The 13427-nt window shown below is 36.1% G+C and overlaps 1 protein-coding gene across 2 annotated transcripts; it reads left to right on the top strand.

Annotated features, from left to right (window-relative positions):
• Positions 1-2073: 2073 nt before the first annotated feature.
• On the top strand, positions 2074-12193 carry bpnt2 (3'(2'), 5'-bisphosphate nucleotidase 2). 2 transcript variants are annotated; one of them, XM_030161191.1, is made up of 8 exons: positions 2074-2395; positions 5755-5831; positions 6191-6337; positions 6497-6656; positions 7474-7569; positions 7823-7984; positions 8594-8722; positions 8983-12193. In XM_030161191.1, the coding sequence occupies exons 1-8, from the start codon at positions 2278-2280 to the stop codon at positions 9123-9125; spliced, it is 1032 nt and encodes a 343-aa protein (XP_030017051.1). In that variant the 5' UTR covers positions 2074-2277; the 3' UTR covers positions 9126-12193. The 2 variants fall into 2 exon arrangements, with proteins under 2 accessions (XP_030017051.1, XP_030017052.1); XM_030161192.1 differs by having other exon boundaries at positions 2074-2396; positions 5759-5831; positions 8983-9125.
• Positions 12194-13427: the final 1234 nt, after the last annotated feature.

Genomic DNA, 13427 nt, shown 5'->3' with positions numbered 1-13427 from the left:
GTTTTCATAATGTAAATTTACTTTTTCACTCTAAAAAAATAGAGAAAAGTTTGGAGTTGACATTATTTATATATTATTATGTTATATTGTTATACATGTTATATTATTTTACTGGTTCGGCCCACTTAAGATCAAATTTAGCTGAATGTGGCCCCTGAACTAAAATGAGTTTGACATCCCTGCCTTAAACTTTTAGCAGTTTTTTTTTATTTTTTTTTTTTATAGTTCGTCCTGGCAGTTTGCTTTTTTTTTCCAACTTTATTGAAAACATTTGAGTATACAGTACAAAAATTTAAACAAACAAGATATCAAAAGTGAAAAAGCATTTGAACATATAAGTTTAAGAAAATAAAGCATAGATTTAAAGATACAAAGCATAATATACAAATAATAGTATAAAAAGTAAATAAATAAAAATGGCAAATCTGACAAATATAAATAAATAAATGCAACAGAGTTCAGTCAGTATTAAAGAATTGTTTATTAATAGCCAGGGTGTTAGAGCTTTTTTTTTTTTTTTTTTTAATAAATAAATTCTAAAGATTTGATATAATTTTCAAATTCCAATAGGAAGATTTTGAAATTTGGGTGTGTTTTAGTATATTTATTTTTATGTATATGAAACTTTCCAAATAAGATTAACAAATTTACAATAAATTCTAAATTGTTAATATCATGTTTAAAATATGTAATTACATTTTGGGATGTTATAGTTATTTTATTGTTACTTTTAGGTATGATATATTTTTCAATTTTGGACCAGAAACGACAAGAATGTTCACATACAAAGGATAAGTGTTGAGTAGTTTCAGATTCAGAATGACAAAAGTTACATATTTCTTCCACATCATAGAATCGAGACAAAATAGCGTTGGAGGGATATACGTTATGTAAAATTTTGAGATGTAAAATTTTTATTTTTATTTTTTTGGTTTTATAGATTTTTTTTTTTATTTGAACAATTAACATTGAACAATAAATATACATAATAGTATACAACAACAAGGGTAGAAAGTTCCATAATTCACAAAATCTTTTACATTATATAGAGAAATACATGTAAGTAAAAACATTAGGAAAGAAAAAATAAATAAATAAATAAAAATTATAAAATTAAATAAATAAATAAAAATATGTAATAAAAATTTAAAAAATTGCTCGAGGAATAAACAGAAATTATGCAAACTGAATAAGATTATACATTTGACATATTTTTTTGTTTTATTTGCTTTAGAATTTATACTGTTTCTCAAATTGTCTACGTAATTGGAAAAAAGGGCTTTGAAAACAATGATGTTTGGACGTTGATGTGCAAATTTGGAGCAATGAATGTGAAATTTGGCAAAAATAATCAAAAGGTTGATAAGTTATCTTTTTTCTGGAGTTATTTTATCAATGTGTGATAGGCCATATAAAATGTGTTGAAAGTTCAATTTACACGGAGTCAATTTTTGTGTTTATAAAATGATTTAAATCAATCCAAAATATATGTGTGTAGGTGCAATCCCAAAATAAATGACATTGTTTCCTCTGCGTTGCTGCAAAAAGAACAAAGAGTATCAATATTTCTTTTATATTTAATCATATAGGTCTTCACCGGATAACATCTATGGATCAATTTAAAAGTAACTTCTCGTACCTTATTAGTGAGATGTAAAATTCTGCCTTAAACTTTTAACAGTGTTGGATAAAAGCTGGATCTGTGACGTCACGGCGTTAACCCGGAAGAGAAGCGGTGGAGCTGTGACCTCTGCGTACGTAGAGTAGAGGCAGGAGGAAAATGACTGAACAGAGATGTGATTGTTCTGCTTTCACTTCGACACCTCTCAACACTCGGTTCAAGTCAACGAGTTAAACAGCGAGAATAAGGACAAATGAAATAAACGCACGGACGGAATGTCGTTACGAAACAAACGCGGCTGTCATTTATTCAGAGTGTTTCGTTACACCGCTGTCGGACGATGCTAAACGGCTAATTATCTGATGTAAAATCACCTGGTAGACTGTCTCCTGTGTCATTTGACAGCTGTAGTTTGTTTTTTGTTTTTTTGTGTTTTTTTTTTTTGTTTTTTTTTTTTGTGTCAGTCTTTTAACCGTTTCGACGTGTTCATCTGAAAACTAACCGCCAGGTGTGGAGCGGTGGACTCGGATCCTTCAGCCACGTCAGCTAGCTTTTACCTCTGCTGTTTCTTACTGAGAACACGGCTGGGCTTCTCATTGTTTTTCCGGTGGTTTTCTGTTTACACGACACTATCCTGACTTAGAGTTTTTGCGGCCATGGCTCCGATGGGTATCCGCCTTTCACCGCTCGGAGTGGCGGTGTTCTGCCTGCTTGGGGTCGGTGTCATCTACCACCTGTATGCCGGGGTCTTCTCCAGCCGCCTGGCTGCTTTCAGGTAGGGGTGTTGTGCCGAATTCTGCTCCCTGCCGAAAACTGCTCCCCCTTCTTAAGTCAGCCATGAAGAGGACAATATGCACCAAATTCACCCTGTCACAATTTACTGAGAAATGCTCCCTATTCACCCTGGTTCATTATTTTTTCTCTTTTCTGACTGTAGGGTATGAAAGTGAATGTGAATTATGCAAGCTCTTAACACCATCATAGCTGTCTGGCAATTAAGTAATTAATAATATTATTATTATTTTATTTATTTATTTATTTTTAATTTATCTTTTTATGAGCAATGTAACAGTACATACAAAGGAGCAGAATTACAGTGCATTCATTATACATTGCCTTTTATATGATTTTTCCTCATGCCCAATCCAACCCCAAGGCCCTCCGAGAAGGGGCAACAGCAGAAACAAGAACATCAAGTAATTAATAATATTATAAGGCAGGGGTGTCAAACTCATTTTAGTTCAGGGGCCACATACAGCCTAATATGATATAAAGTGGGCCGGACCACTAAAATAATCTAAATAATAGGATAAGAACTTTTGAGTGAAAAAAGTAAAATTCCGTAATGAAAATGTTTACATCTATGAATTGTACTCGAACATAACATGAACAAATATGAACAAGCTGTAAATTCTTACGAAAAATAAGTGCAATGTTAACAATATTACACCGTAGTTTATCATTTATACATGTGAATCACAACTTAGAGATCACAGTGGAGCTACAATTACACAAAACATTAAACAACAGGCAGAATATTATTCAAATTCTACATAATTCTCTTAAAAGATTTCAGGTTATTCACATTTTTTGTAAAAGGCTAGTTTGTAAATATTCTTGTGTAATTTTACTTTTTTGCGCTAAAACAAAGAGAAAAAAATTACAGTTTTTACTATTTATAGGTTATTATGATAGTATTTTACTGGTCTGATCCACTTTAGATTGAACTGACCTAAAATGATTTTAACATCCTTGATTGTTAATATCTTCAGTGTCATTTTTGCATTTCACAAATTCATCCTACGGGCCGGATTGAACCCTTTGGCCCCCGGGCCGCATGTTTGACTCCTGTGTTATAAGCTATTGCAGTTATGTGTTTTTATCTGTTTAATATTTAAGAATGCGCAAACTGTAAGGTATATAAAACTTTCAAATGTTAAATCCTAAATAGAAAACACACAATATATATAACAATAAAAACAGATACTGCCGAAAACTACATCAACCTTGGCTGGGGATGCAGTTTTCGGCAGGGAGCAGCATTTGGCACAACAAGGGGGACCACTTTAACTCTGCACCCCTAACAGCACAACCTTTACCTATACATTATGGATTGACATTGTGTCCACATTTTAATTTGGGGAATACGAGTTCAAGTAGATTACAGTCAGGCTCCTGATCGAACCATGTTTTAGACAAATGGTCAAAAAATCAACTAAAGAAAATGACCCACCCATCCAACCTATGCATGTCATTTAATATTTGAAGATACTAACATATTATTAGTTGCACTGTTAAAATATTACTTATTTTATTTGATGACTTTTTTTTCCAGCCATTTAAACCCAAAACAGTAGTGTCATGCCGCTACTGATAATGTATCTTTTTTTAATTTTATTTTGATGGTTAATTTGTTTTGTTCATTTTGAATTAATGTGTGCTGGCTTTCACAATATGAAAGAAAAAATAAATAAAATAAGTGCACTGTTGTCATTATTAAGAGAAAGAGAACATGTCAGGTAATGTGAAGTAGATCTGAATACATAAATCTATGGTTAGAATGTGTGGTCTGTTGCTGTGAGATCCTCCTGTCATTACTGTGGGCTGTGTAAAGTGGCATTTTCTCTTATTCTGGATGTAGTGTCTGCAAGTGGAAATGTCTTAGATAGATGGTAAAACTAATCCAGCATTAGCTGCTTGTCTTAATGTTGGCTAGTAGGTATTGTCTACCATTAATCTGTTGGTCCCATGTGACATTAATGTAGGGCTGGGCTTAAATTGAATATCAACACTTTTTTTTTTTGAGTATTAAATAATGCCTGCTATTGTTTAGTATTCTTTGTGGCTAAAAACTCTCTCCCCAAATGGTGTTCTAGGCGAGGCAGTGTTCATAATGGTTCAGGTGCTTTATCTAAGCTTTATAATGGTAGGGAAAGCCTGTGTTAATATTTATCGAGTTGGTAGATATTGCTGCAGGGGTGTGTGCAGAGTCATATCAGTAGTAACGTTTGCATTTACATTTGATACTAAAAGACTACACACAAGAGGGACATCCTGTTCTTTCTTATCAGCTTCACTATTGTATTACATTTTTTATTAATTTGCTGATAGTTATCCTCCGTGGTATGCCTATTTTTATGTAGCCTCACCAAAAACCTGACCATGTTCATCTTAAGTTGACACAACACACATTATCTTGCATCTTTAAGGAACAGTTCAATTCAATCGGTCACTTTTAAATGATGGTAGATGTATATTATCTTCAGATAGGTTTTTCTGGTTTGCTGTCACCTGTTAATAGGTTGCAGTTTAACAATAAAGGTGGAGAAAAACTTCTAATGTTTTATCACGGTTTCATTTTTTACATGAACCTACCGTTTTAACAGGCAGCATAGACTTTATACATCCACTGTATATCAAGCTGACTTGAGATCTTTAACCTCACTTCTGTGTTGGTTTGCTGTAGTTAAAAGTCCTCCTTTTACTGTAGCTTTTTACCAGCCCTCCAGAAATATGAGCATATCTCCAAAAAAGTTTTGATCATGGTACTGAAGCAGTAGCATCAGAAGTTTTCCTGAAAAAATAAGGTTCCCTCATATACTGTCCACTAAACCTGGGTGTGTTCATTTAAGGGATTAATGTAAACTATCGAAGACCCAAAGTGTGTTCAGGAGTTCAGGACTTAAAGTATGAACAAGGGGTTTGAAATGTTGAATTCCTCAGCTTAATCGCATATTCTGTTAATGTGAGGCCGTTTTGGAATATTGTAATACCACAGCTTGAAACAAATAAACTGAACCACTATGTGTGATAGACAGTGTGAATGCATATTTTTTGTACATCACAATTGTGGAAGTCTTTTGTAATGCATTTATTGTGCATGTTCATATCACACTGGTGATGACAAATGCAGTTTATTGGTCAGCACCACTCTGACCCCACCCTGAAGCCACCCATAAGCAGTAAATCCAGCTCTTAATGCACCATCCCCAGCTGAATGTAGAAGACATTTGTTTCATTGTGAGACAGTAATAAGTATTTAGTATGATGTGTTAGTTTAATCTGATGAAAGATAAAGTTTCCTTTTCAGTCTGTGCTGGCAAGTAATGCAGATGGTGTTTTGCTTTGTCTTTGCAGGCAGAGGAGGAAAGTGGATCTGAGGGACCTGCTGGCTCTGTCAGTGGAGGCTGCAGTATTGGGTGGTAAAGAGGTAAACATACTGATATGACTAAAACCTTTAAGCATGCTTTATAAAAGTCTCAGGAATAGTAAGTAATAGGAATAGCTTGCAGATCCTGTAGAAATAATGACAATAACCAACAAAGATAAAATTCATATTCACTTTAATTGCACACATTCTGACTTGAACTTAGCCATTGTGTCACCTTTGACCTGAAGTGGGAAAGTGTGTGTGAAATACCATTGTTATAGTTCACCTCTAACAGAGTTACAGACATTTGAATTATTAAACCACATGCAGTTTAGTAAAATGATTTGCACACTGACCACATGTGCATATTCTGGTACGCGTCAGGTTATGAAAGTTTGATGTGTTATTTTTCTATCTAGGTGAAAAAGGTGCGTGAAGAAAATGATTTGAAAGAGCGGTCAAAGGGCAAGACAAAGGAGGGGGCCAATGAGCTGCTGACAATGGGTGACCTGCAGTCCCACAGGAAGATGTATAATCTTATGAGGAACACATTCCCTGAAGTCACGGTGAGGACTGTTACTCTTTTTTTTCCCCCTTAGTTTCCACTTTGCATTATTGCATCAAAGAGCTGCTTTTCAGCTGCAGCTTTAATGATCATATGGATTACCTGCATTAATGGTATGTCTCCAGAACTCATTATTCTCTGTACTTGTGTTGACTCTCAGGTGAATAGTGAAGAGCGTGACGACGTAGTGGATAAAACTATAACCTGGAGCCGCAACATCCCAACTGATATTGCAAAAAAGATCCAGGGGGGAAAGGACGTTCCTGTTGAGAGTGTGACTGTATGGATCGATCCTCTAGATGCAACGCAGGAATATACGGGTAAGTTTGATAATAATAAAGGAGGCAGAGTCTTTTCCACGGACTGACTGGAAAGGCTGCTGATCAGTTTTAAACATGTTTTTTTGTAAAAACTAAGACTGTTAAGTTCTACACAAGTTTTTATACAGTTTTTTTTTCTAATTATTTTGGTGACAAATATTAGTATCAGCTGATATCTTGACATTTGATAATCAGTAAAGAGAATGACTGTAGTTTGGCCATCCTTACTGAAAAATTACTGAATTAATTCTGAAAATAGCTTCAATTTTTTAGTTAATGGTGGAAGCTCTGGTAGATAAATGCCTTGTGCAGTACTTTACACCTCATTGTTTAGTTTCATTGTTACCTCCATGAAAGGGGTTATGTTGTTTGTCAGTATAATTCAGCCAAAACTACTGCACCCTTCTTAAATGTCAAGTTTCTTCCAGCAGTATGTATTTCTCAGCTTTGTGTCATAAATAGGTTACTCTACTAAGGTTTCTGTAAGAAGTGTCTCATTGTTTTGCAGAATGAGAAGCGATATGAAGGAAATGTATATATTTTTTCATTCCTAATTCCATGTTACTCACAGCAGACTATTTACCACAGTTCCATCTCTGAGGCTTTAACGTATGTATGTTTACTCTTTGCGGTGAATAACTCTAGAGTTTGTAAGGTTCCTTCTGATGAAGCACACAGATGTGCACAGATAAGGATCTCCTGCTCTGAAAGATGCTTATCTCTCCAACCTTTGTTCTCCTCCATTTCCCACCCATATCCTGTGGCCTGTATGACATCTCAGACACCTTCCTCTGATTCTGTTCCTCTGTCTCCTCAGAGAACCTGCTCAAGTATGTGACCACTATGGTATGTGTGGCTCTAGAAGGTAAACCAGTTCTTGGGGTCATACACCAGCCGTTCACGGGGTTGACCGGTAAGCAGACTGACAGGATACGAGATATTTAAAATATCAGATGGTTAGATTTCTGGAAAACATCTTGTAGCTAATCACAAAAGAAGACATTTCGCCTGTTTTTATAAACATTCCTGTTTTATGTTACAGTTTAGACAATCACGATTTTGTAAAATGTCAATTTAGTTTGGCAGAGCAAAGTAAAGAGTAAAGAGTAAAGCTAAAATATGCTGAATAATCTTGTATTGTGTGTCACTCACCATCTCTCCCTCAGCCTGGGCATTTGTGAGTCAGGGAGCAAATGTACAACCCCGGTCCTCCTATAGCCTTACCCCTCCAAAGGTGATTGTGTCACGTTCTCACTCTGGAGATGTAAAAGCATTTGTCCATAATGCTTTTGGAAACAGCACACCAATCGTAGAAGCAGGTGGAGCAGGTAAGGAGAGAATCCATTTACATTTATATTTTTAAATACAGTAATGTAGGACAGGTCTGTTTTCTTGTATACAAATGTTCATATCAGTGCATTTCTGTCCACTTACAACCAGCCAGTATCACAGACACTAACCATATCTGTGTCTCTAAACAAAGAACTGAATGGGGAAGTGTGGGACGAGGCCTACAGGAGCTAAAGATTTGACTAGTTCAGTGGGATGTGGACTTGAAAATAGCATATTTTCACCAAAATATCTTTGTAATAGGCAGTGATGCAGAGTTGAAAAGATGCCATAAAGCTCTGCAGAAAGGATGTGTTAGTGATTTCATGAGAGTTTTCACTCAGGTTTCAGTCAATTGTTAACATAAAAGTATTGATTAGCTTTAAAAGCATTATTAAAACCAAAACAGCTGTTGTCAGCGTCTGTCAGTGTTTGACTCAGATACACAGGTAAATTTCAACCACATCAAAAAACACAGATGGGCAAAAAGAGTTAAAACAAATAATAATCTTAGTTTACAGGACAAGGTAGGAGCATACTCTGGCAGATGTTACCAGAGGTGTTACATGGTGTCTAACTACATCTGATTTTATTTTCTTTCTTCTTAGGATATAAGGTGCTGTCACTATTGGACATGCACACGAGTGAAAACATGGACCAGGCAGATGTTTACGTCCACATCACCCATATTAAGAAGTGGGACATCTGTGCTGGTCAAGCACTAATCAACGCCATGGGTAATGCTATAACCATTACTCCATATCTTTTCTTTTCAGTTTCAAGCTCAAGTATTAGTCCCATGTATTAGTTTGTTTTGGGCTGTGAAATGCAGTGGAGTTTAAACGTTTTTCCATTCCTACCCTCATTTATTTGTTATCAGATTAAATTACATTAGAATCCATTTTGTTTTGTTTTTTAGAATAAAACATCAGTAGTTTTATAGTTCTATTTTTACTTTTTTCACTTGGCTTTAATTGTATCATCACTATTACCGTAGGAGGACACCTGACCACTCTAAAGGGAGAGAACATCAACTACAGTGACACTCCACTCAACACAGGGGGACTGGTGGCCAGTGTAGGTGTGGACCATAAGGCCCTGCTGGAGAAACTACCGAAGTTGGACTCTGAAAAGCACTGAAAGACAAACACAGAGCCATTGGTCGTTTGGTCAGGTTGCATTATGGGCTCCTTTCTGCTGCCCTTCTTCTAAACTGAGAGTTGGCTGCAAGTGCGAGCAGACCTGTGTGATTTCACCATCCCACAGCACCAGACCGCTGTCACCAGCACGGGCGCCTAACAGGAACCGACAGTGGATACCACAATGGCTCTGAGTGCACAATCCCCTACATGCATACATACTTACTGGTAGGAGAAACGGTACATCTTCTCTTCCATGTGGATTCAAACACAGAGACATTTTCACAGTGAACACTGGACCCTTCACCTTCCCTTCACCTGCAGAAGACTAAAGGAGGACTCGCCTGTGAAGTGTTGACCCGAGGAGCACAACGCTGGATACAACAACACTCGGCTAGACTGACCGACATCACAGACATGACAAACTCTTCACCATCTTCATCTCCTTTGTCATGACTCATAATTAAAATGATGTTTTCATAAAGAGATAAAATAACACCATGGATTCACAGGAACGGTTTCATGAATATGGTGATGTTACAGTCAGTGAAATACACACTTTTAAATACTGGGACAGATCACCACATGAGAGACTGAACAACTACTGGCATTGGTTTATACTGGCACGTCACTTTGGCACTTGAACACAGCCAACTAATAATCAAGCCCTTCTCTTCACCAGCACTGTTACATTAAACTATTCCTTTTGGTAAAGTGTATTGCAGCTCTGCAGTGACAGTAAGCACCCTGGCAGTGTGTTTTCTGTTCGGTAAGCAGATGGTACGTTTAGTGTACAGTTCAAGCTGGTGTCACAAAAAATATATATTTTAAGAGGTCCTAAGGTTTTTAGTTTTAGGTCATCTTTACTCAAAAAAAATGAAAAGACCTGCAACAGAGGAGACATCAGTGGAACATTTTGCTCTTGTCCTAATCTTTCTCCTTCTCACCTCAGTGAAAAGTAATTCAGTTTAGTGAATAATTACAAATAGCATGTGATATGACAAGAATGGTGAGTATCCTGGAGTATCAGAACAGAAAATCATGACAAAATGAGGACAAGCTTGACAGAATAGGACACCATGAAACTCCAGTGTCGATGTACTGGGTCCTAAAGAGGACATTTCGTAAACAAATAGCAACTATTTTCTTTATCTAACCCAAGACCATGTGAATATATATTGAAGAAGTCATGGTTGTTCATACAAAACTATCACTTCTCCATTGCACACAATAGTGGGAGGGCTGTCAGATCTCTGTGCGTTATGGAACCAGCCTAAAAAAGAGTTGTTCTTCCTATAATGTTATGAGAATAAAAAATAATTCCACAACCATCATTGCTTTTAGGGCTGCAGATGATTTCTATTGTTTGCTTTATCATTTAGTCTGATGCAAGTAGTCCCTTAATATATCAAATATGTGCTGTAAGTTACCATAGTCCAATGTTTAGTAAAATAACTTTTCTTTCTTCACACAGGGATCCAGAAGTCAGAGACATCATCATCTGACAAAGAAAAACCTGCATCTTTGCCTGTAAATGACTAAAAAAAAAATTAAGTGATTGTCAAAACATCTAAAATGGCTTCAATCCATTTATACTCACAACTGTGAAGGTGTGAAATTTAATTCATCACAAATTTCAGAGGTGTAAAACCCACAGCTGTATATACAGATTGGACGCTGTATTTTGATTTCCCATCCACCTTCACAGACTTAATCTCTGATTATCTGCTGATCCCTGTTCTGTTTGACATTTCCGCAGTTAATTGCATCGTTCTCAGAGACTAACACTGACCTAAGCTGGGCTTGTTTTCTGCTGTAAAACCATGTGAAATATGGTACGAAAGAAAAAAAAAACAAAACACCAGCAAACACAAGGTCCTGCCAGTGTTTTTCAAGTGTAAAAGTGACCTGTTGTGTGTTCAGTTTGTCTCAGCAACCTTTGTATTGTTAATAAGCTTGTACAGATAAAAAGAAAATACAGGTTAAGAGATAAGTCTTTATATAAGTTCTGCCACAGGCTGAAGATAATAAATTCAGAAAAGCTGTTAGAGGGTGAAAGGTCTGATCTGGAAAAGAGAAAATCTTAGCTATCCTACTTTTTAAAGATTGGACCTTTTATGCGCTACACTAAAACGAGTGCCTTTTAATCTGGACAACATTGTTTCAGGAATGAACAATGGTGCATGGTTTCTGTGGATGTTGCTATGGTAATAATGGTAAAGATGCAGTAGCAGTGGATGGAGCATTATGGCTGCACTATCAACAAGAGTACTGTTTGGTGTGAATGGATATTATGAATCCTGTGCGCTCACCTTAGTCTGTATGAAAGAATCAGTTGTGCTTATGAGATAATAAAACCTTATAATCGAAGACCAGGAATGGATATTTTTTTCAGCTCCACTGGATATGCTTGTTGAATAATTTCACATTTTTGGCCACATGAATAGGAAAATTGGTAAGTTTACTACTTCCACAACTTGTAAAACAAGTCTTGGTAGAAATTTTTGTTGACTTTAGCCCCTTGCAAATCGTTGACCTGAAACTTTGCAGAAAGGCGGGCTGTTAAAAAGATAAAGGTCTTTTGAATTGGTTCAAATAGGAGTATGTTCAGTTAGTCAGTAGTGGCTTCTGTTGATCTTATGTTTCATGGTACTTTTTATCCATTTTAAAAGCCTCCTGCCATGTATCGAACCACTGCTACATGTAAAAGCAATAAAGACAGGCAGTGTTCCCTTCTGTGAGGGGGTGCTACATGGCCCTAGGCTTGAGCTAAAAATGTAAATCTGTTTTGTTTTTTTTCCCATTTGATTGAATCATTTCAGTAGGTCTTTAAGTCAGATACCTGTGTTCTTACAAATATTCAAGTTCAATGAAGAAGAAAAACTTAAAGGTTATATTGCTGTGTGCCATGTTGTTAACAGTTTGTATGGATTTCGGTTTCTTTGTGTGTGAACCGGCTGTGCCTGTCAGTTGGTCTGTGTCTGAAAACCAGGTTGTTGTACAGCTGCTGTGTCTCTCATCCTGCTTCTGCTGTGAATTTCCAATAAAACGTCAGTGTGCATGCTGGTATGGGCTGTGTCCGCTGTGTTTTTACTGGAGCAGGAGACTGAGGTGAGTCAAACAGGTGACTCCCTGAAAACACACTAGATGAAAACAAAGGAACTCAGCAGGTGAAGTTTCTAAAGTTAGAGAGAGGTTATTATTACATATTCAAGCCTTTCATGCATGAATTAGGAGAACCATAGTCAAGATTTTTCATCTTTAGGCATGAAAAAAAAAACCAATGCAATAGAATTTTTTTAATGAACCTATTTTTCATGGAGTTACAAAAATGTCGACTTAGCTGCACACCATGTGTTATGTGTCATTTTTGAAGCAAAGACAAGTGTATTAAAATGCAATATCAGAAAAGGATATACTGTGTGAAAACTATGAAATAATATTTTTAATGCAGCAGATCTGATGTTTTCTCACATTTGATCATGCCGTAATACTAGTTATTACTCACGTCATGGAGATAATAAATATATACAGGGTGGAGAAGCACAATTTACAACATTTTGAGGCAGGGATTGAAAGACAGTGTATGACCAATTAGTTTATTGAAAGTCATGAGAATTTATTTGCCACAAGAAAATTGACATAATAGAAAATGTTTTTATTCTATGTGTCCTCCTTCTTTCTCAATAACTGCCTTCACACGCTTCCTGAAACTTGCGCAAGTTTTCCTCAAATATTCGGGTGACAACTTCTCCCATTCTTCTTTAATAGTATCTTCCAGACTTTCTCGTAATAGTTTTGCTCATAGTCATTCTCTTCTTTACATTATAAACAGTCTTTATGGACACTCCAACTATTTTTGAAATCTCCTTTGGTGTGACGAGTGCATTCAGCAAATCACACACTCTTTGACGTTTGCTTTCCTGATTACTCATATGGGCAAAAGTTTCTGAAAAGGTATGGATAATAGTGTTAGGTATGATTATGACATCAATATATGTTTGGTTTCAAAACAATTGACGTAGTGCCTGCTGAGAAAAAACAACTAAATGTTCATTGTAAATTTTGCTGCCCCACCCTGTATAAAACCTTTTTGTTTAAGTAACCTGTTAATTACAGTCTAGTAACTGAAAATTGATTTACACTCAAACATGTTAGTGCAGATCAGGTTTATCAAGAACAGCAAAGTTACAGCAATGTTATGAATGTCAGTGTATTATGGGATGGTTCATAAGTGTCTACTGTGTTGGCTGACATGGAACAAAAACAAAATCTATGCAACATGATATCATGATTTTGTGTC

Source organism: Sphaeramia orbicularis, chromosome 17 (assembly GCF_902148855.1).
Source record: "Sphaeramia orbicularis chromosome 17, fSphaOr1.1, whole genome shotgun sequence".
Lineage (NCBI taxonomy): Eukaryota > Metazoa > Chordata > Actinopteri > Kurtiformes > Apogonidae > Sphaeramia > Sphaeramia orbicularis.
This window is presented reverse-complemented; position numbering and strand designations above follow the sequence as displayed.

Coding starts and splice junctions, on each gene's coding strand:
- bpnt2 (XM_030161191.1), top strand. CDS start 2,278: ATGGCTCCGATGGGTATCCGCCTTTCACCGCTCGGAGTGGCGGTGTTC. Junction 6,338..6,496: donor ACACATTCCCTGAAGTCACG/GTGAGGACTGTT, acceptor GTTGACTCTCAG/GTGAATAGTGAAGAGCGTGA. Junction 7,985..8,593: donor CGTAGAAGCAGGTGGAGCAG/GTAAGGAGAGAA, acceptor CTTTCTTCTTAG/GATATAAGGTGCTGTCACTA.